Source organism: Geotrypetes seraphini, chromosome 3 (assembly GCF_902459505.1).
Source record: "Geotrypetes seraphini chromosome 3, aGeoSer1.1, whole genome shotgun sequence".
Classification (NCBI taxonomy): Eukaryota; Metazoa; Chordata; class Amphibia; order Gymnophiona; family Dermophiidae; genus Geotrypetes; species Geotrypetes seraphini.
The window spans coordinates 200,619,998-200,633,252 of record NC_047086.1 but is presented as its reverse complement, the minus strand read 5'-3'; the positions used below and the strand labels follow the sequence as shown (position 1 = coordinate 200,633,252).

Below are 13,255 nucleotides of genomic sequence, written 5' to 3'. Positions count from 1 at the left end.
ACAAAAAGGGATGCAGGACAGAGACGGCAAACTACAGACCAGTGAGTCTCAGGTCTATAGTGTGCAAGCTCATGGAAACACTGATCAAACGACATCTTGACATGATCCTAGACGAAGAAAACCTACGTGATCCACACCAGCACGGATTCACCCAGGGCAGATCCTGCCAATCTAACCTGATTGGTTTTTTTGACTGGGTTACTAGGCAGCTAGATGCCGGAGAATCAATGGATGTGGTGTATTTGGACTTCAGTAAAGCTTTTGATAGCGTCCCACACCGAAGATTATTGAACAAACTGAAATCAATAGGGTTAGGGAACACTCTAACTACATGGGTTGAGGATTGGCTGAGTGGTAGACTTCAGAGGGTGGTGGTAAACGGTACCCCTTCCAAAACATCAGGCGTGATCAGTGGAGTGCCGCAGGACTCGGTCTTGGGCCCGATTCTATTCAACTTATTCATAAGAGATATTACCCGAGGACTTAGAGGAAAGGTATCAATGTTCGCCGACGACGCCAAACTTTGCAACATAGTAGGTAAAAGCATTTTACCTGATAATATGACGCAAGATCTACTACTGCTTGAACGGTGGTCGGCAACATGGCAACTAGGCTTCAATGCTAAAAAGTGTAAGGTAATGCACCTGGGTAAGAAAAACCCGCACAGAACTTACATACTAAATGGTGAGACCTTGGCCAGGACCACGACGGAACGTGATCTAGGGCTGATCATTAGTGATGACATGAAGGTTGCAAATCAAGTGGAGAAAGCTACCTCCAAGGCAAGGCAAATGATGGGTTGTATTCGTAGAGGTTTTGTCAGCAGGAGACCTGAAGTTATGATGCCGCTGTTCAGGTCCATGGTGAGGCCTCACTTGGAGTATTGCGTTCAATTCTGGAGACCACACTACCGGAAGGATGTGCAGAGAATCGAGTCGGTTCAGCGAATGGCCACAAAGATGGTCTGGGGGCTCAAGGATCTCACGTATGAAGAAAGACTGAATAAACTGAGGCTGTACTCACTTGAGGAATGAAGAGAGAGGGGTGATATGATTGAAACATTTAAGTACATCACGGGCCGTATCAAGTCGGAAGAAGATATCTTATACCTCATGGGACCCTCGACCACCAGGGGACATCCGCTAAAAATCAGGGGAGGGAAGTTCCATAGCGACTCCAGAAAATACTTCTTCACTGAAAGAGTGGTGGATCATTGGAACAAACTCCCACTGCAGGTGATTGAGGCCAACAGCGTGTCGGACTTTAAGAGAAGATGGGATATTCACAGGGGATCCCTAGGGGAGTGAAACCAGAGGGCGGGGTATTTGGAATGGGCAGACTTGGTGGGCTATAGCCCTTTTCTGCCGTCTTTTTCTGTGTTTCTATGTTTCTATTGTGAATTAATAAGATATTGTGTGTACATGAAAAATGAATGGAAGAAATTTGGGGTGGGGCTGGGGCAGGGCTAGGGCGCGATTGAGGGTGGGACTGAATATTAACAGATGTCCCGTTTTGATGAAAAAAATAAATGGTCACGTTATTCATAACCCTGACTGAACCTTTTAAACAAAAAGAATATAACTCCAAAATCATCTCCAAGAATATTGCTTCCTCCCTTGAAATACCCAGAGGAAACCCTATTGCAGTACAAAGACAAGAAAACACAACCCACAGAAAGAATCCTCCTGGTGGTGACATACAACCCAGAGGTACTCATGATGGATGCTTCTACCTTCGCATGGGGAGCGCACATGAGCGACCTTCAAACGCAGGGTTATTGGAATTCCAAAGAATGTAAATTTCACATCAATTTGCTGGAGCTCAGAGTGCTGTATTATACACTAAAACCTTTTCAACATCTCCTGACCGACAAAGTCCTCCTCCTTCGCATGGACAATCAAGTAGTAATGTACTACATCAACAAGCAAGGAGGCATGGGCACTCTTCCCCTTTGTCAGGAGGCTCAAAAGATTTGGCTTTGGGCAACCACACACAATCTTTTTCTCAGAGCAGTCTACATTCAGGGCGAACGGAATTCCTTGTAAGACCACCTCAGCAGAATTCTCCAGCCTCACGAATGGACACTCAGCTCAACAACTCTTCAGTCCACCTTTGCACAATGGGGCACTCCTCAGGTGTACTTATTTGCAGCTCCCCACAACTGCTTCTGCTCCAGGCTTTACTCTCCTCACCACCTGGAAGCAGATGCATTTCTTCTGGATTGGACACAACTGTTCCTCTATGCGTTCCCTCCCACTCCTCTCATCCTGAAAACTCTTTTCAAACTCCAGCAGGAGTCAGCCACCATGATACTCATAGCTCCTAGGTGGCCTAGACAACATTGGTTCTCCGTTCTACTTCAACTCAGCACCAGGGACCCCATACTTCTTCCAATATTTCCTACTCTGATTACCCAGAATCAAGGAGCTCTTCTTCATCCCAACTTGCAATTGTTACACCTGACAACTTAGTATCTCTTGGGCTGACATCATTGCCTCTCTCTCAGCCTGTCCACGCTATTATTGACGCTTCCAGGAAACCGGCCACCCAACAGTGTTATCAACAAAAGTGGACTCTGTTTTCTTCCTGGTGTCTCCGTCATCATCATGATCCAGCTTCCTTGTCATTAGAATTGGTGCTGGATTAACTCCTTCATCTCTCTGATTCTGGTCTTCATCTACTTTTAAAGTAGATTTATTTAAATGGGCTACTTTTTCTTTGATTAAGGGACTGTTTCCTGATGAATTGGGCCAAATTTTGGTTACCCCTATTCTTAAAGATCAGAAGGTATCAATTGCCATAAAATCTAATTACAGACCCATAGCAAGCATTCCTTTGTTTACCAAATTACTGGAAGGTTTAGTTAATTTAGAATTAGTAAGTTATTTGAATAAATTTAATATCCTTAATTACCATCAGTCGAGATTTAGAAGAGGATATAGTACGGAGAACGTCTTAACTTCAATGCTTGATTATCTTCATGGTCTATTAAGCAAAGGCACTAGTGCTTTAATTCTTCAGCTAGATTTTAGTAGTGCCTTTGACCTAGTAGATCATGAAATATTGTTGAGTTGTTTAGAGACAATAACACTTTCAGGAAGGGCCTGGAACTGGTTTCAGGGTTTTTTGAAGAATAGATCTTATCAAGTAATTTGTGATGGTAACTATTCTTATTCATGGAGCAACCCATCTGGTGTGTCCCAAGGTTCTCTGCTATCGCCTACCTTATTCAACATTTACATTTCCCCTTTAGGACATTTATTACAGAGTTTAAATATAAAATTTTATATATATGCAGATGACATTTCTATTTTAATCCCTCTAAATAATTTAGCACTGAAATTGTAAACCAGATATCTTCTATTATGACTCAGATAGAACAGTGGACAATTAATTTCAAACTGAAACTCAATACGGAAAAGACCAAACTTTTCTTGGCTAGTCCTAACGACAAAATAACAAATTCATTGCTTCATTGTAATGGTCATAACTACCCGATTATTAAATCTATCAAAATTCTGGGAGTCACACTAGACCAGTGGTCTCAAACTCGCGGCCCCCCAGGTACTATTTTGAGGCCCTCGGTATGTTTATCGTAATCACAAAAGTAAAATAAAAGTTTCTTGATCATATGTCTCTTTAGCTATAAATGACAATATTATTATTAAGACTTAGCCAAAAGAAAAGATTTATAAACTATAAAGACCTCATGCAAAATTGCTATTTCTTTAATAAGACATTAACTATTTTTTTTGCGGCCCTCCATGTACCTACAAATTCAAAATGTGGCCCTGCAAAGGGTTTGAGTTTGAGACCACTGCACTAGACCGACATTTAACACTAGCAGAACACACAAACTTAGAGGTACAAAAATGCTTTTATACATTGTGGAAATTAAGAACCATTAAAAAATATTTTGATCCTTTATCATTCTGACTATTGGTGCAGGCATTAGTTTATCTCTTTTAGACTATTGTAACATCATCTATTTAGGAGCACCCAAAAAAATTCTAGAATACAGCTGTTCAATTGATATTTGGTTTAAAAAAGAACGACCATATTAGTCCATATTATCGTTTACTTCATTGGCTGCTTTTGGAGGCGAGAGTATTATTAAAATTTTTCTGTATCTGCTTTAAGCTGTTATCAGGATTGTCTCCAGCTTACCTTTTTCCTCATTTTGTGTTGCATAGACCATCAAGAGAAACTTCTACTTATTTGCTTATCCAAAAATTAATGGGTGTAGATATAAGACCTTCTTAGATAGGATCCTAGCATTTCAAGCTGGTAGGCAACAGTCTTGGTTAGGTAAATATATTCAGCAAGCTATGTTATCCTATTGCAGTTTTCGGAAATTAATTAAGACCACTTTGTTCGATAAGTTTATTACTTAGTGAGTTTTATTATTGAAATTCTATTTTACAAATATTTGTATTTTTTACTGTATTATTGTATTTCACTGATTGTCCAGCTCTTTTTAGTGTAAACCGCCTAAAACTTTTGGTTATGGCGGTATAAAAGAATAAAGTTATTATTATTATTAAATCTACATCTATCAGAGTCCATCTCAGCGCTATTACAGCTTTTCACATGCCTCTCACTGCCCATCCATTGGTCTCCAGATTTATGAAAGGATTTTTCAATGTTAAACCACCTCTCAAGCCTCCACCTGTCACCTGGGACCTTAATGTAGTTTTTTCCAGGTTGATGAAGTCACCATTTGAACTAATGGCAACAGCTCATCTCAAATTTCTCACCTGGAAAGTTGTTTTTCTCATTTCGCTCACTTCACCCAGGAGGGTCAGTGAGCTACAGGCGTTGGTCGCAGATCCACCTTTCACAGTTTTTCACCATGTGGTTCTACGCATGCATCCTAAATTTCTACCGAAAGTAGTTACGGACTTTCATCTCAATTAGTCCATTGTTCTTTCAGATTTTTTCCCTAAGCCTCATTCTCATCCAGGAGAAATGGCGCTGCACACTTTAGACTGTAAACGTGCTTTGGCCTACTACATCGATCGGACAAAGCCTCATAGAACATCTCCCCAATTCTTCATCTCATTTGATCCTAACAAGTTGGGTCATCCTGTAACCATAAGGACAATTTCCAACTGGTTAGCTGCCTGTATCTCATTCTGCTATACTCAGACCGGACTGCCTCTGGAGAGTCGTGTCACTGCTCATAAAGTCTGTGCTATGGCAGCTTCTGTAGCTTTCTTCAGATCTACTCCGATTGAAGAAATCTGCAAAGCTGCCACCTGGTCCTCAGTTCATACCTTCACTTCACATTACTGTCTGGAAATTTTTTCCAGACGGGATGGGCAATTCGGCCAGTCGGTTTTGCAAAATTTGTTTTCTTAAAGGCCAACTCTCCCGCAATCCCTTTCTAGTTAGCTTGGAGGTCACCCATGTGTGAGAATATGCTGCCTGCTTGTCCTGGGACAGCAGGCAGATATTCTCACAACCCACCCATCTCCCCTGGTTGGCTTCTTAGCTGGCTTATCTTAACTGAGGGACCGCGCCCCTATGTTGGACGGGAAGGCACTCGTGCATGCATGGTGCGGGCTAATCGCAAACTTTCTAAGCTTAAAGTTGCGATTCACTTTTCAAGTGTCCGTACCGGGGCACCGTCGGTGACGTCACCCATGTGTGAGAATATCTGCATGCTGTCCCTGGATAACACCTGTAACGATAAGTAACTGTGTTATCACGTCAGTCCATACTATAAACTATTGCACTGGTTGCCAGTGGAGGCAAGAACTATTTTTAAATTCGCTTGCATTTGTTTCAAAACCTTATTTGGCTTGGCCCCAAATTATCTCTTCTCTCACTTTGAGCTAGCTGATACTACCAAATGTACTCGTAGTTCTCATTTATTTGCATTTCTCACTTTGAAATCTTGTCATTACATGAGGTTCTTAGAAAGGACACTTTCATTTCAAGCTGGTAAAATGAATACTTGGCTAAGCGATACAATCTCAAAGGTTTTTCCCTATCAATTCTTTAGAAATCAGTAAAGACTTATTTTTTGACAAATTTGTTACTTCTTAATTTCTTTTCTTTTTTTTTGTACCTTTGTTCTTGGTTACTTTATAATTTTCTGTTTTGCTGCTTGTACTTCACTGGTTGTCAGCCGTCTCTTTATTGTGAACTGCTTAGAACTTGTCATGGAAATATATTCCTATCAAGGAAGTAAATATATTTTCTTCGAACCTGCCCAATTAGGTTTTTTCCTTGAAGGTAAAGGTATCTCTACACAGTCCGAATGATAAAGGTTAATAATGCGGTTGATTTGTTTTGGATAGGATAAGATCAGGCTGCTCTATTTCTTTATTTCTATTTTTCTTTTGTATATTTCCCCTTTCCCGAGGGGTTTTTACTTCATCTTGTCTCTTCTCTCCAGGTTGTGGACTGTATTACATGATTTATTTTGAATGTTTAAATTTCGATTCTTGGTTTGTATTATGACTAAGAGATTATATTTCTGTATTTCTTTAAACATCTTTGTATATAGGATGTATTAAAATGATAAATAAAGTATTAAAAAAAAAAAAGAACTTGTCATGGTATTGCGGTACACAAAAATAAAGTTGTTATTATTATAAGTTGAGGCTTTTTTGTCTACTGGATTTGATAAATACAGTTCTCTGACAGGTGAACCCACCGTTGGCTAGTAACATTATTAAATTGGACTCATATTATAGCTTGTTACTAATTAAACTGATTATTTGAGAGACATTTAAATACCTACGTGGCATAAATGTGCATGACAGGCAAATAGAAGAGCACCTCGCCTTAGGATACAAATAGTCAAACAAAAGGCAAGTGAGAAGTCTTTCCAACCAATGATCAAGTCCACTGGTTCAAATAAAGACTTGATCATTGGTTGGAAAGACACCTCACTTGCCTTTTGTTTGACTATAAATGTGCATGAGGCAAGTCTCTTTCATTTGTAAGGAAGCTCCAGAATGCGAGGGCTTAGGATGAAGTTAAGGGGCGATAGGCAAGCTCAGGAGTAATCTAAGGAAAAAATGGTGGTAGATGTGTGGAATAGTCTCCCAGTAGAGGTGGTGGAGACAAAGACTGTCTGAATTCAAGAAAGCATGGGGCAGGCACCTGGGATCTCTTAGGGAGAGAAGGAGATAGTGGATGCTGTGGATAGGTAGACTGGATGGGCCTTGTGGCCTTTATCTGCAATCATGTTTCTATATTTCTGATCTGAAGAAGAAGGGTTACCTTCAAAAGCTGATCAAACAATGCCCTAAGTTAGTCCAATAAAAAAAGGTATTACCTTTATTCCTTTCGCTTTTATTTTATTTCTATGTAATTCTACATATTACTCAAACTGGCTAATAATTTAACTGCCCCTTACAGATCTCATCCTTAAAAGCAGACCTACAAAAGACAAAGGCCTAGATTCACTAAGCAAACCAATCGTGTACCAATTGGTTTGCGACCCCTTTACGACCCCGACCCGATTCACTAACCTTCTGACTGATCCTGTCCGCACCCAATCCGATCCGCGCATACAAATGAGGGAAATGGCATACAAATCTAGCAAGGCAGCGATTCACCAACATTTTTCAGGCACACCGACTGGGCTGGCCGATCCGAAACCAAGCGACTCGTGAGGACCAGTCGTTCACTCCTTTTCTGCTCTCTCCCGCGCTGAAATACCAGCCCTGCAGCCCTGAAACTGAAACTCCCTGCTTGCAGCTGACCATGGATACAAGAAAGTCCACTTTTTTTGTGTAGTGTGGGGCAGCCATGTGTGAGCTATGTGGAGGAGCCAGACCATGGTATTCCTTTTTTTTAAGCAAGAGCAGCAGCAGAAACAACAGCCCTTGGGGGAAAAGACGTGCTTAAAAAACTCTATTCTCTGCCTTTGCCTTACTTGCCTGCCGCCCTGCCTACCTTCTGTATTCAAGCAGCAAGCCTGCTGAGTCTGTGGGGAAAAATGCTGCCCCGACTCTCCTGCTTTCTGCTGCCCTTCCCCGCAGTGCAGCCCCGCTTTAAAACCAAGGGCTTGTACGGCGGGGAAGGGCAGCAGAGAGCTGGAGAGTCGGGGCGGGTTTCGTGTTCAGTTCCGTAATCTGGCAGTTCCCTCCTCTGCCTCTAGAGGCTGCAGTGAGTCCGTCTTTGCCTTGCTTGCCTGCCATTACTTCCCCAACCCTTCCCCCTTCTTCCGCTGGTGCAGGAGAGCGGCGCATGCAGGATCGCACGTACAGCCATCAATGATGGTCTGCGCATGAATCACGATCAGTCTTCAGCAATCCGTGGGATTGCTTGTAGGTGTGTTTATGATTAGGTGATTTACATGGAGAGCCTTTAGTGAATGGGTCGCCCAGCAAGACTCGGAAACGGAGTGGAACAGGATCCGACAGGTAAGGGGGCTTTAATGAATCTAGCCCAAAGATTACTAAATGATTTGGAAAATGCATCCTAGAGTAAGTGATAATTCTGGGTGGGGGGAGGAGGAATGTAGAATTCCTGTGCAATCTTGATTATGTCAGCCTCACAGTATCAAATGCCTTACATCCACCAAAGAAGAATCCCCTCACTTCTTCCCCTCCTTCCTTGGAGCTCTGCCTCTTACCTTCCCAGTTTGGGCAAATGCTTCAGCCACTTTCCGGTTCCTTCCACCATAGCAAGTGGTGATAAGGTCAGCAACACCGCAGCTCTCTAGGAATGTGGCGGAGGTGACGGTGCCAGTGCAGAAGAGTTTGGCGAATGCAATCATCTCCATCAGACCCAGTCGTATAACTGCAGCTTTGGTGTTGTCGCCAAACCCAAGGCCGTCACAGAAGCCAGCGCCCACAGCAACGATATTCTACAGAGAAATGAGAAATCAAGAAAAGCCACATTACTGTAAGCATCCCTGTTCTCTAAAAAGGGTCATCATTCTCCGCTACTTATCACTACCAGATAATTTCAAGTGTTCTGTAACAGGCCATGGATACCACTTACCTTGAGGGCTCCACATATTTCCACCGTATCAGCCTCCTCCACCACCGCAATCCTGAAGTTGATGGTCTGAAAAAGATCTTTCAGGATCTTTCCATGTTCTTTGTTCTTAGAACCTGCCAAAGATAATGAGATTCTATCAATATGTGATGTGACAAAGAAGGATTATGTCAGTGAGGTGGCTAGCAGCACGCAAGGTCAGTAATTAGCTCCATGTCCAAATGCCTAGGCTAAAGCACACTTTGTTTTACCACATTATAATCTACTAGTATTTTAGCCCGTTACATTAACGGGTGCTAGAGTAGATGTCTATTTTGGGGGTTTTTTTTCTTTGTCTCTTTCTCCTTGGACGCTGTCTGTCTGTCATTCTTTCTGTCTGTGTCTCTCCCTGGCCCCCTGTCTACCTTTCTTTCTATCTCTGTTTCCCTGGCCCCCTGTATTTCTCTGTTGTGCCATGCCTGCCTGTCTCTCAGTGGCCCCCTTCCTATGTCCATACTATCCCATCCTATGTCCTTAGTGCCCTCAGTGCCTCCTATGTCCTTAGTACCCCAGTTCTTCCTTCCCATGTCCTTAGTACCCCTTCCTACGTCCTTAGTACCCCCAGTGCCTCCTTCCCATGTCCTAAGTACCCCCAGTGCCTCCATCCTGTGGCCATAGTGCCCCCAGTGTATCCGTCCTGTGTCCTTAGTGCCCCCAGTGCCTATGTCCTGTGTCCTTAGTGCCCTCAGTGCCTCTGTCCTGTGTCCTTAGTGCCCTAAGTGCCCCTTCCTATCTCCTTAGTGCCCCTCAGTGCCTCCTTCCTATGTCCCCCTCACTGCCTTCCAGACTTTAATCCAACCCCACCCCCGAAGCCAGCCTGCCTGCCTCCCTCCCATCCCCCTGTGTAGTAAACCTAATGAGCAGCATCTTTAAATTTCTACCCCCCTTCCATTCCCCCTGTACAGTAGAATCGGCATTTTTATTTCCCTCCCTCCCATCCCCCCTGTGCAGTAGAACCGGTGGATCAGCCTGTTTCCATCTACCCCCCCCCCGCCACCGTGCAGCCGACCCCATTGACCCTCCCATCCGCCCCTCCCACAGCACCTCGGCTTTTCGTTTCCGGGTACGTTTGTCGGCTGCGCCTCTGCCCTGGTTGGGGGGGGAGAGAAGGAGGCGTTTCTTACCTCACATCTCCTCTTGATGGCTGGGGGGGAGGGGGACCTGAGGATCGGCGCTGCCTCCAACCCGCTGCCAAGCCTGCAGCCGCCGACAGCCACCGTGGCCTGCAGCCGCCGACAGCCGCCGCAGCCGACATCCGCCTCGGGGGATTCGTGCGCATGCGCACTCCTACCTGCGGTGCCCTACAGCGCACGGAAAACAGGAGCACGCAGGTGGGAGTGCACATGCGCGCGTAGGGCTTTATTATATTAGATGGGGTTGTCTATCTAGTCTCCACAGAAAGAATGAAAGCTACAAGCCCACAGATTATAATGGGCTAATACCAGGATGGATTGAGCTTGTCACTTATGGAGTTAACTGGTGGCCTTAACTGGAGGTTAAGAAATATCATCTTACCATTGGAGGGAAGGAAGCTTAAAGGCAAAGGAGAGGCATCTAGTTCTTACCAATGGTAGTTTCACAGAATTTCTCCTCTGCTACCTCGTTGGCAATATTTGCTCCCATCAGGACGCTCATCTCAATCCCCAGCTTCTTATGGATGATGTCCGAGATGAGTCGCAGGCCTTCTGGACCCTCATCCACTCCCTAGGAACAAGGGTTTCCAGAAAGGTGAGTCGTCTACATTCATACAGTCCGTTTCAGATGAGATTCACAACAACAAAGACTATGCTGTTCTAAGTCTTACACGTTCCCAACAGTTTGTAGGCTCTGTGATCCCAATAATTAATACCTGCTCTAGACCTCACCCTTTCCTAATGCATGACTAGATTGGAAACTACACCATATATAAGCAAACGATAGGAATATTCAGTCCAACCATTTGTGGAGGCATATCGGGGGCTTGCAGTACTTTTCAGACAAATATTTCTATTTGTTGGAATCTTAAATGGAAACTTAATGTATAGCAGCCCTTTCTGAGAAGTTACCAGAGCTGACATTTCTTCCACAGTGACAATGTAGCCACTCATGTCGAATTCTGATGGGTTATGAATTAGTCCCATCTAAAAAGTGTCATGACTTAAAACACTTTTGCTAGTACTCGACATGAATTCTCATTAGTTATTTATAAACGCATCATATTTAAATGTTTATGTTTGTGAATTTGATTAGGACTTCATTGTTACACGGGAAATTTGCATCTGTTGTCAAGTTGACACGATCATCACTGATGCACATTTTTTTTATTTTTTATTTACTTTTAACCTTATTTATTTTGCTTTATTTACCGTATAGCCTTATTTCTATTGTTGTTGTTTACTACTGTCCTTATTTAGATCTTTTATGGACTCTTGATGAAGACTTCTGCTGAAACATCGTCTGTGTCAAGTCCCAGTTTTGTATTTACACAATAAAGAGCTGTTTCAAGCGTATCCTATGTCTTTGCCTGATGCTTCCCACTAGATTCAGCTACCCTTTGTTGTTCCCCATAGAACTCTCCTGATTTTCTATGTTGCTTCCATGGATTTGATTAACCACCTTTTAAATGCAATCCGGCAAGGCAATGTACAGATAAAGCAATATTAATAGCAAACAATTAATAGAGAAATTCAAAACAGTTTCTAATAAATTTATTGTGTGATAAAACAAATACCATAAAACAACAAGAAATATTAAACTAATCTAAATTAAACTAAACTAAAGCTTAACTTTGCATACCGAGTCATCATTCTGAGAAGGCTTGACTCGGTTTACAGCAATTAAATAAACAGGGAATGATTTACAAATGATAAATAGAAGAAAATGGCAAATTTTCAAAAGAATTAATTTTTAAAATATTTGGCAAATAGAGTAGTTTTTAAAGATTTAAGGAAAAATTGAAATGAATTGGAACTCCTTAAAAAAAAGGGGAGATCATTCCAGAGTTGGGAGAATTTAAAGACCAAAGATTGACTGAAGATCTTGACTCCTTTAATCCCTTTTTTAGAAGAAGGGAGAGTTTAAATTGTTGGATACCTCTTGCAAAGGAGAATCGGTAAACGTTCCAAAATAAAGGAATAAGAGGATTAAAGATACCATGTAGAATTTTAAAAGAAATACAAGTGCATTTAAATTGAATTCTAAAATAAACCGGGAGCCAATGATCAATGGTCAAATTTATGTTTTCCAAAGATCAGCTTTGCAGCAGTATTCTGAATTAATTGTAATTTATGAAGACAAATTTTTATAATGCTGAGGTAGATAGCATTGCAGTAATCAAGACGAGATAATATAATTGATTGAACTAAGATAGAAAAATGACAGTGATGAAAAAGATGTCTAACCTTCCTCAGCATTCGCAAACTAAAGAAGCATTTCTTGACCAAGGAATTTATTTGGTCCTTAAAGGAAAGAGAGGAATCAAAAAGGACTTCCAATATCTTGGCAAAGAACTCAATTGGTAAGGAGGACCCAGATACCAGAGCTACAGTAGGAGGAAGACAGTCCAATCTTGGACCTAACCACAAAAACTTAGTTTTAGTTGTATTAAGCTTCTAAGCTTCATCTGGACAGATAACCTAACATGTAAGATGACCATTCTTAAAAATATTAGTAAGAAAGTAACTGAATTTCACCTCTATCAGCCAGGTATTAAGGCCCCCTTTTATCAAGCCGCGTTAGGGCTTTTTATTGCCAGCTAATTTTGGGGGGTTTACTTAACTGCAAATGCTGAAATTCTAGGTCAACAGCATTAGAATTGTGGAAATCACAGCATTAGAATTGCGGAAATCACATTTTAAAAAACAAATTCCCCTTTAAAAATGGCATAACATGATCAAATTCCCCTTTAAAAAAGTTCTGACACTCATAGACTATGAGCTTGATAAAAGGGGGCCTAAGTCTATATGTATTGAGTCTATCAGCTATGTACCATAGAATCTCAGTTAACTGATATTCAAATAACTGGCACTCTCAACCAACCGGCAAAAATTGTTGGCAAAAAAAAAGTCTCCCACACTGCTCAGACAATGTCCAAAGTGGTGCTCCTGACCCAACAACCTCTCCTCACCCTCCCTCCCGCCCCAGATCTTCCTCCCTTCTTCCATTCTCGAAGCAGTAGGCAGCCGGACTTGACAATCTCCCCTCCATTCCTGAAGCAGCAGAACTGGTCCTGACAACCCCCTCACTACCTCCGTTCACAAAGTAGTATATCCGA

General features: G+C 42.2%; 1 protein-coding gene across 1 annotated transcript in view; it reads right to left on the bottom strand.

The window, feature by feature from the left end:
• GPD1 (glycerol-3-phosphate dehydrogenase 1) overlaps positions 1-13,255 on the bottom strand; it is a 62,332-nt gene that overhangs the window by 14,746 nt on the left and 34,331 nt on the right. Inside the window, exons 4-6 of the mRNA XM_033939156.1 lie at positions 10,569-10,707; positions 8,968-9,080; positions 8,597-8,830 (exon numbers count right to left, since the gene is read on the bottom strand). Of these exons, the coding sequence (XP_033795047.1) occupies positions 8,597-8,830; positions 8,968-9,080; positions 10,569-10,707 (486 nt within the window). The remainder of the gene's footprint in view (positions 1-8,596; positions 8,831-8,967; positions 9,081-10,568; positions 10,708-13,255) is intronic.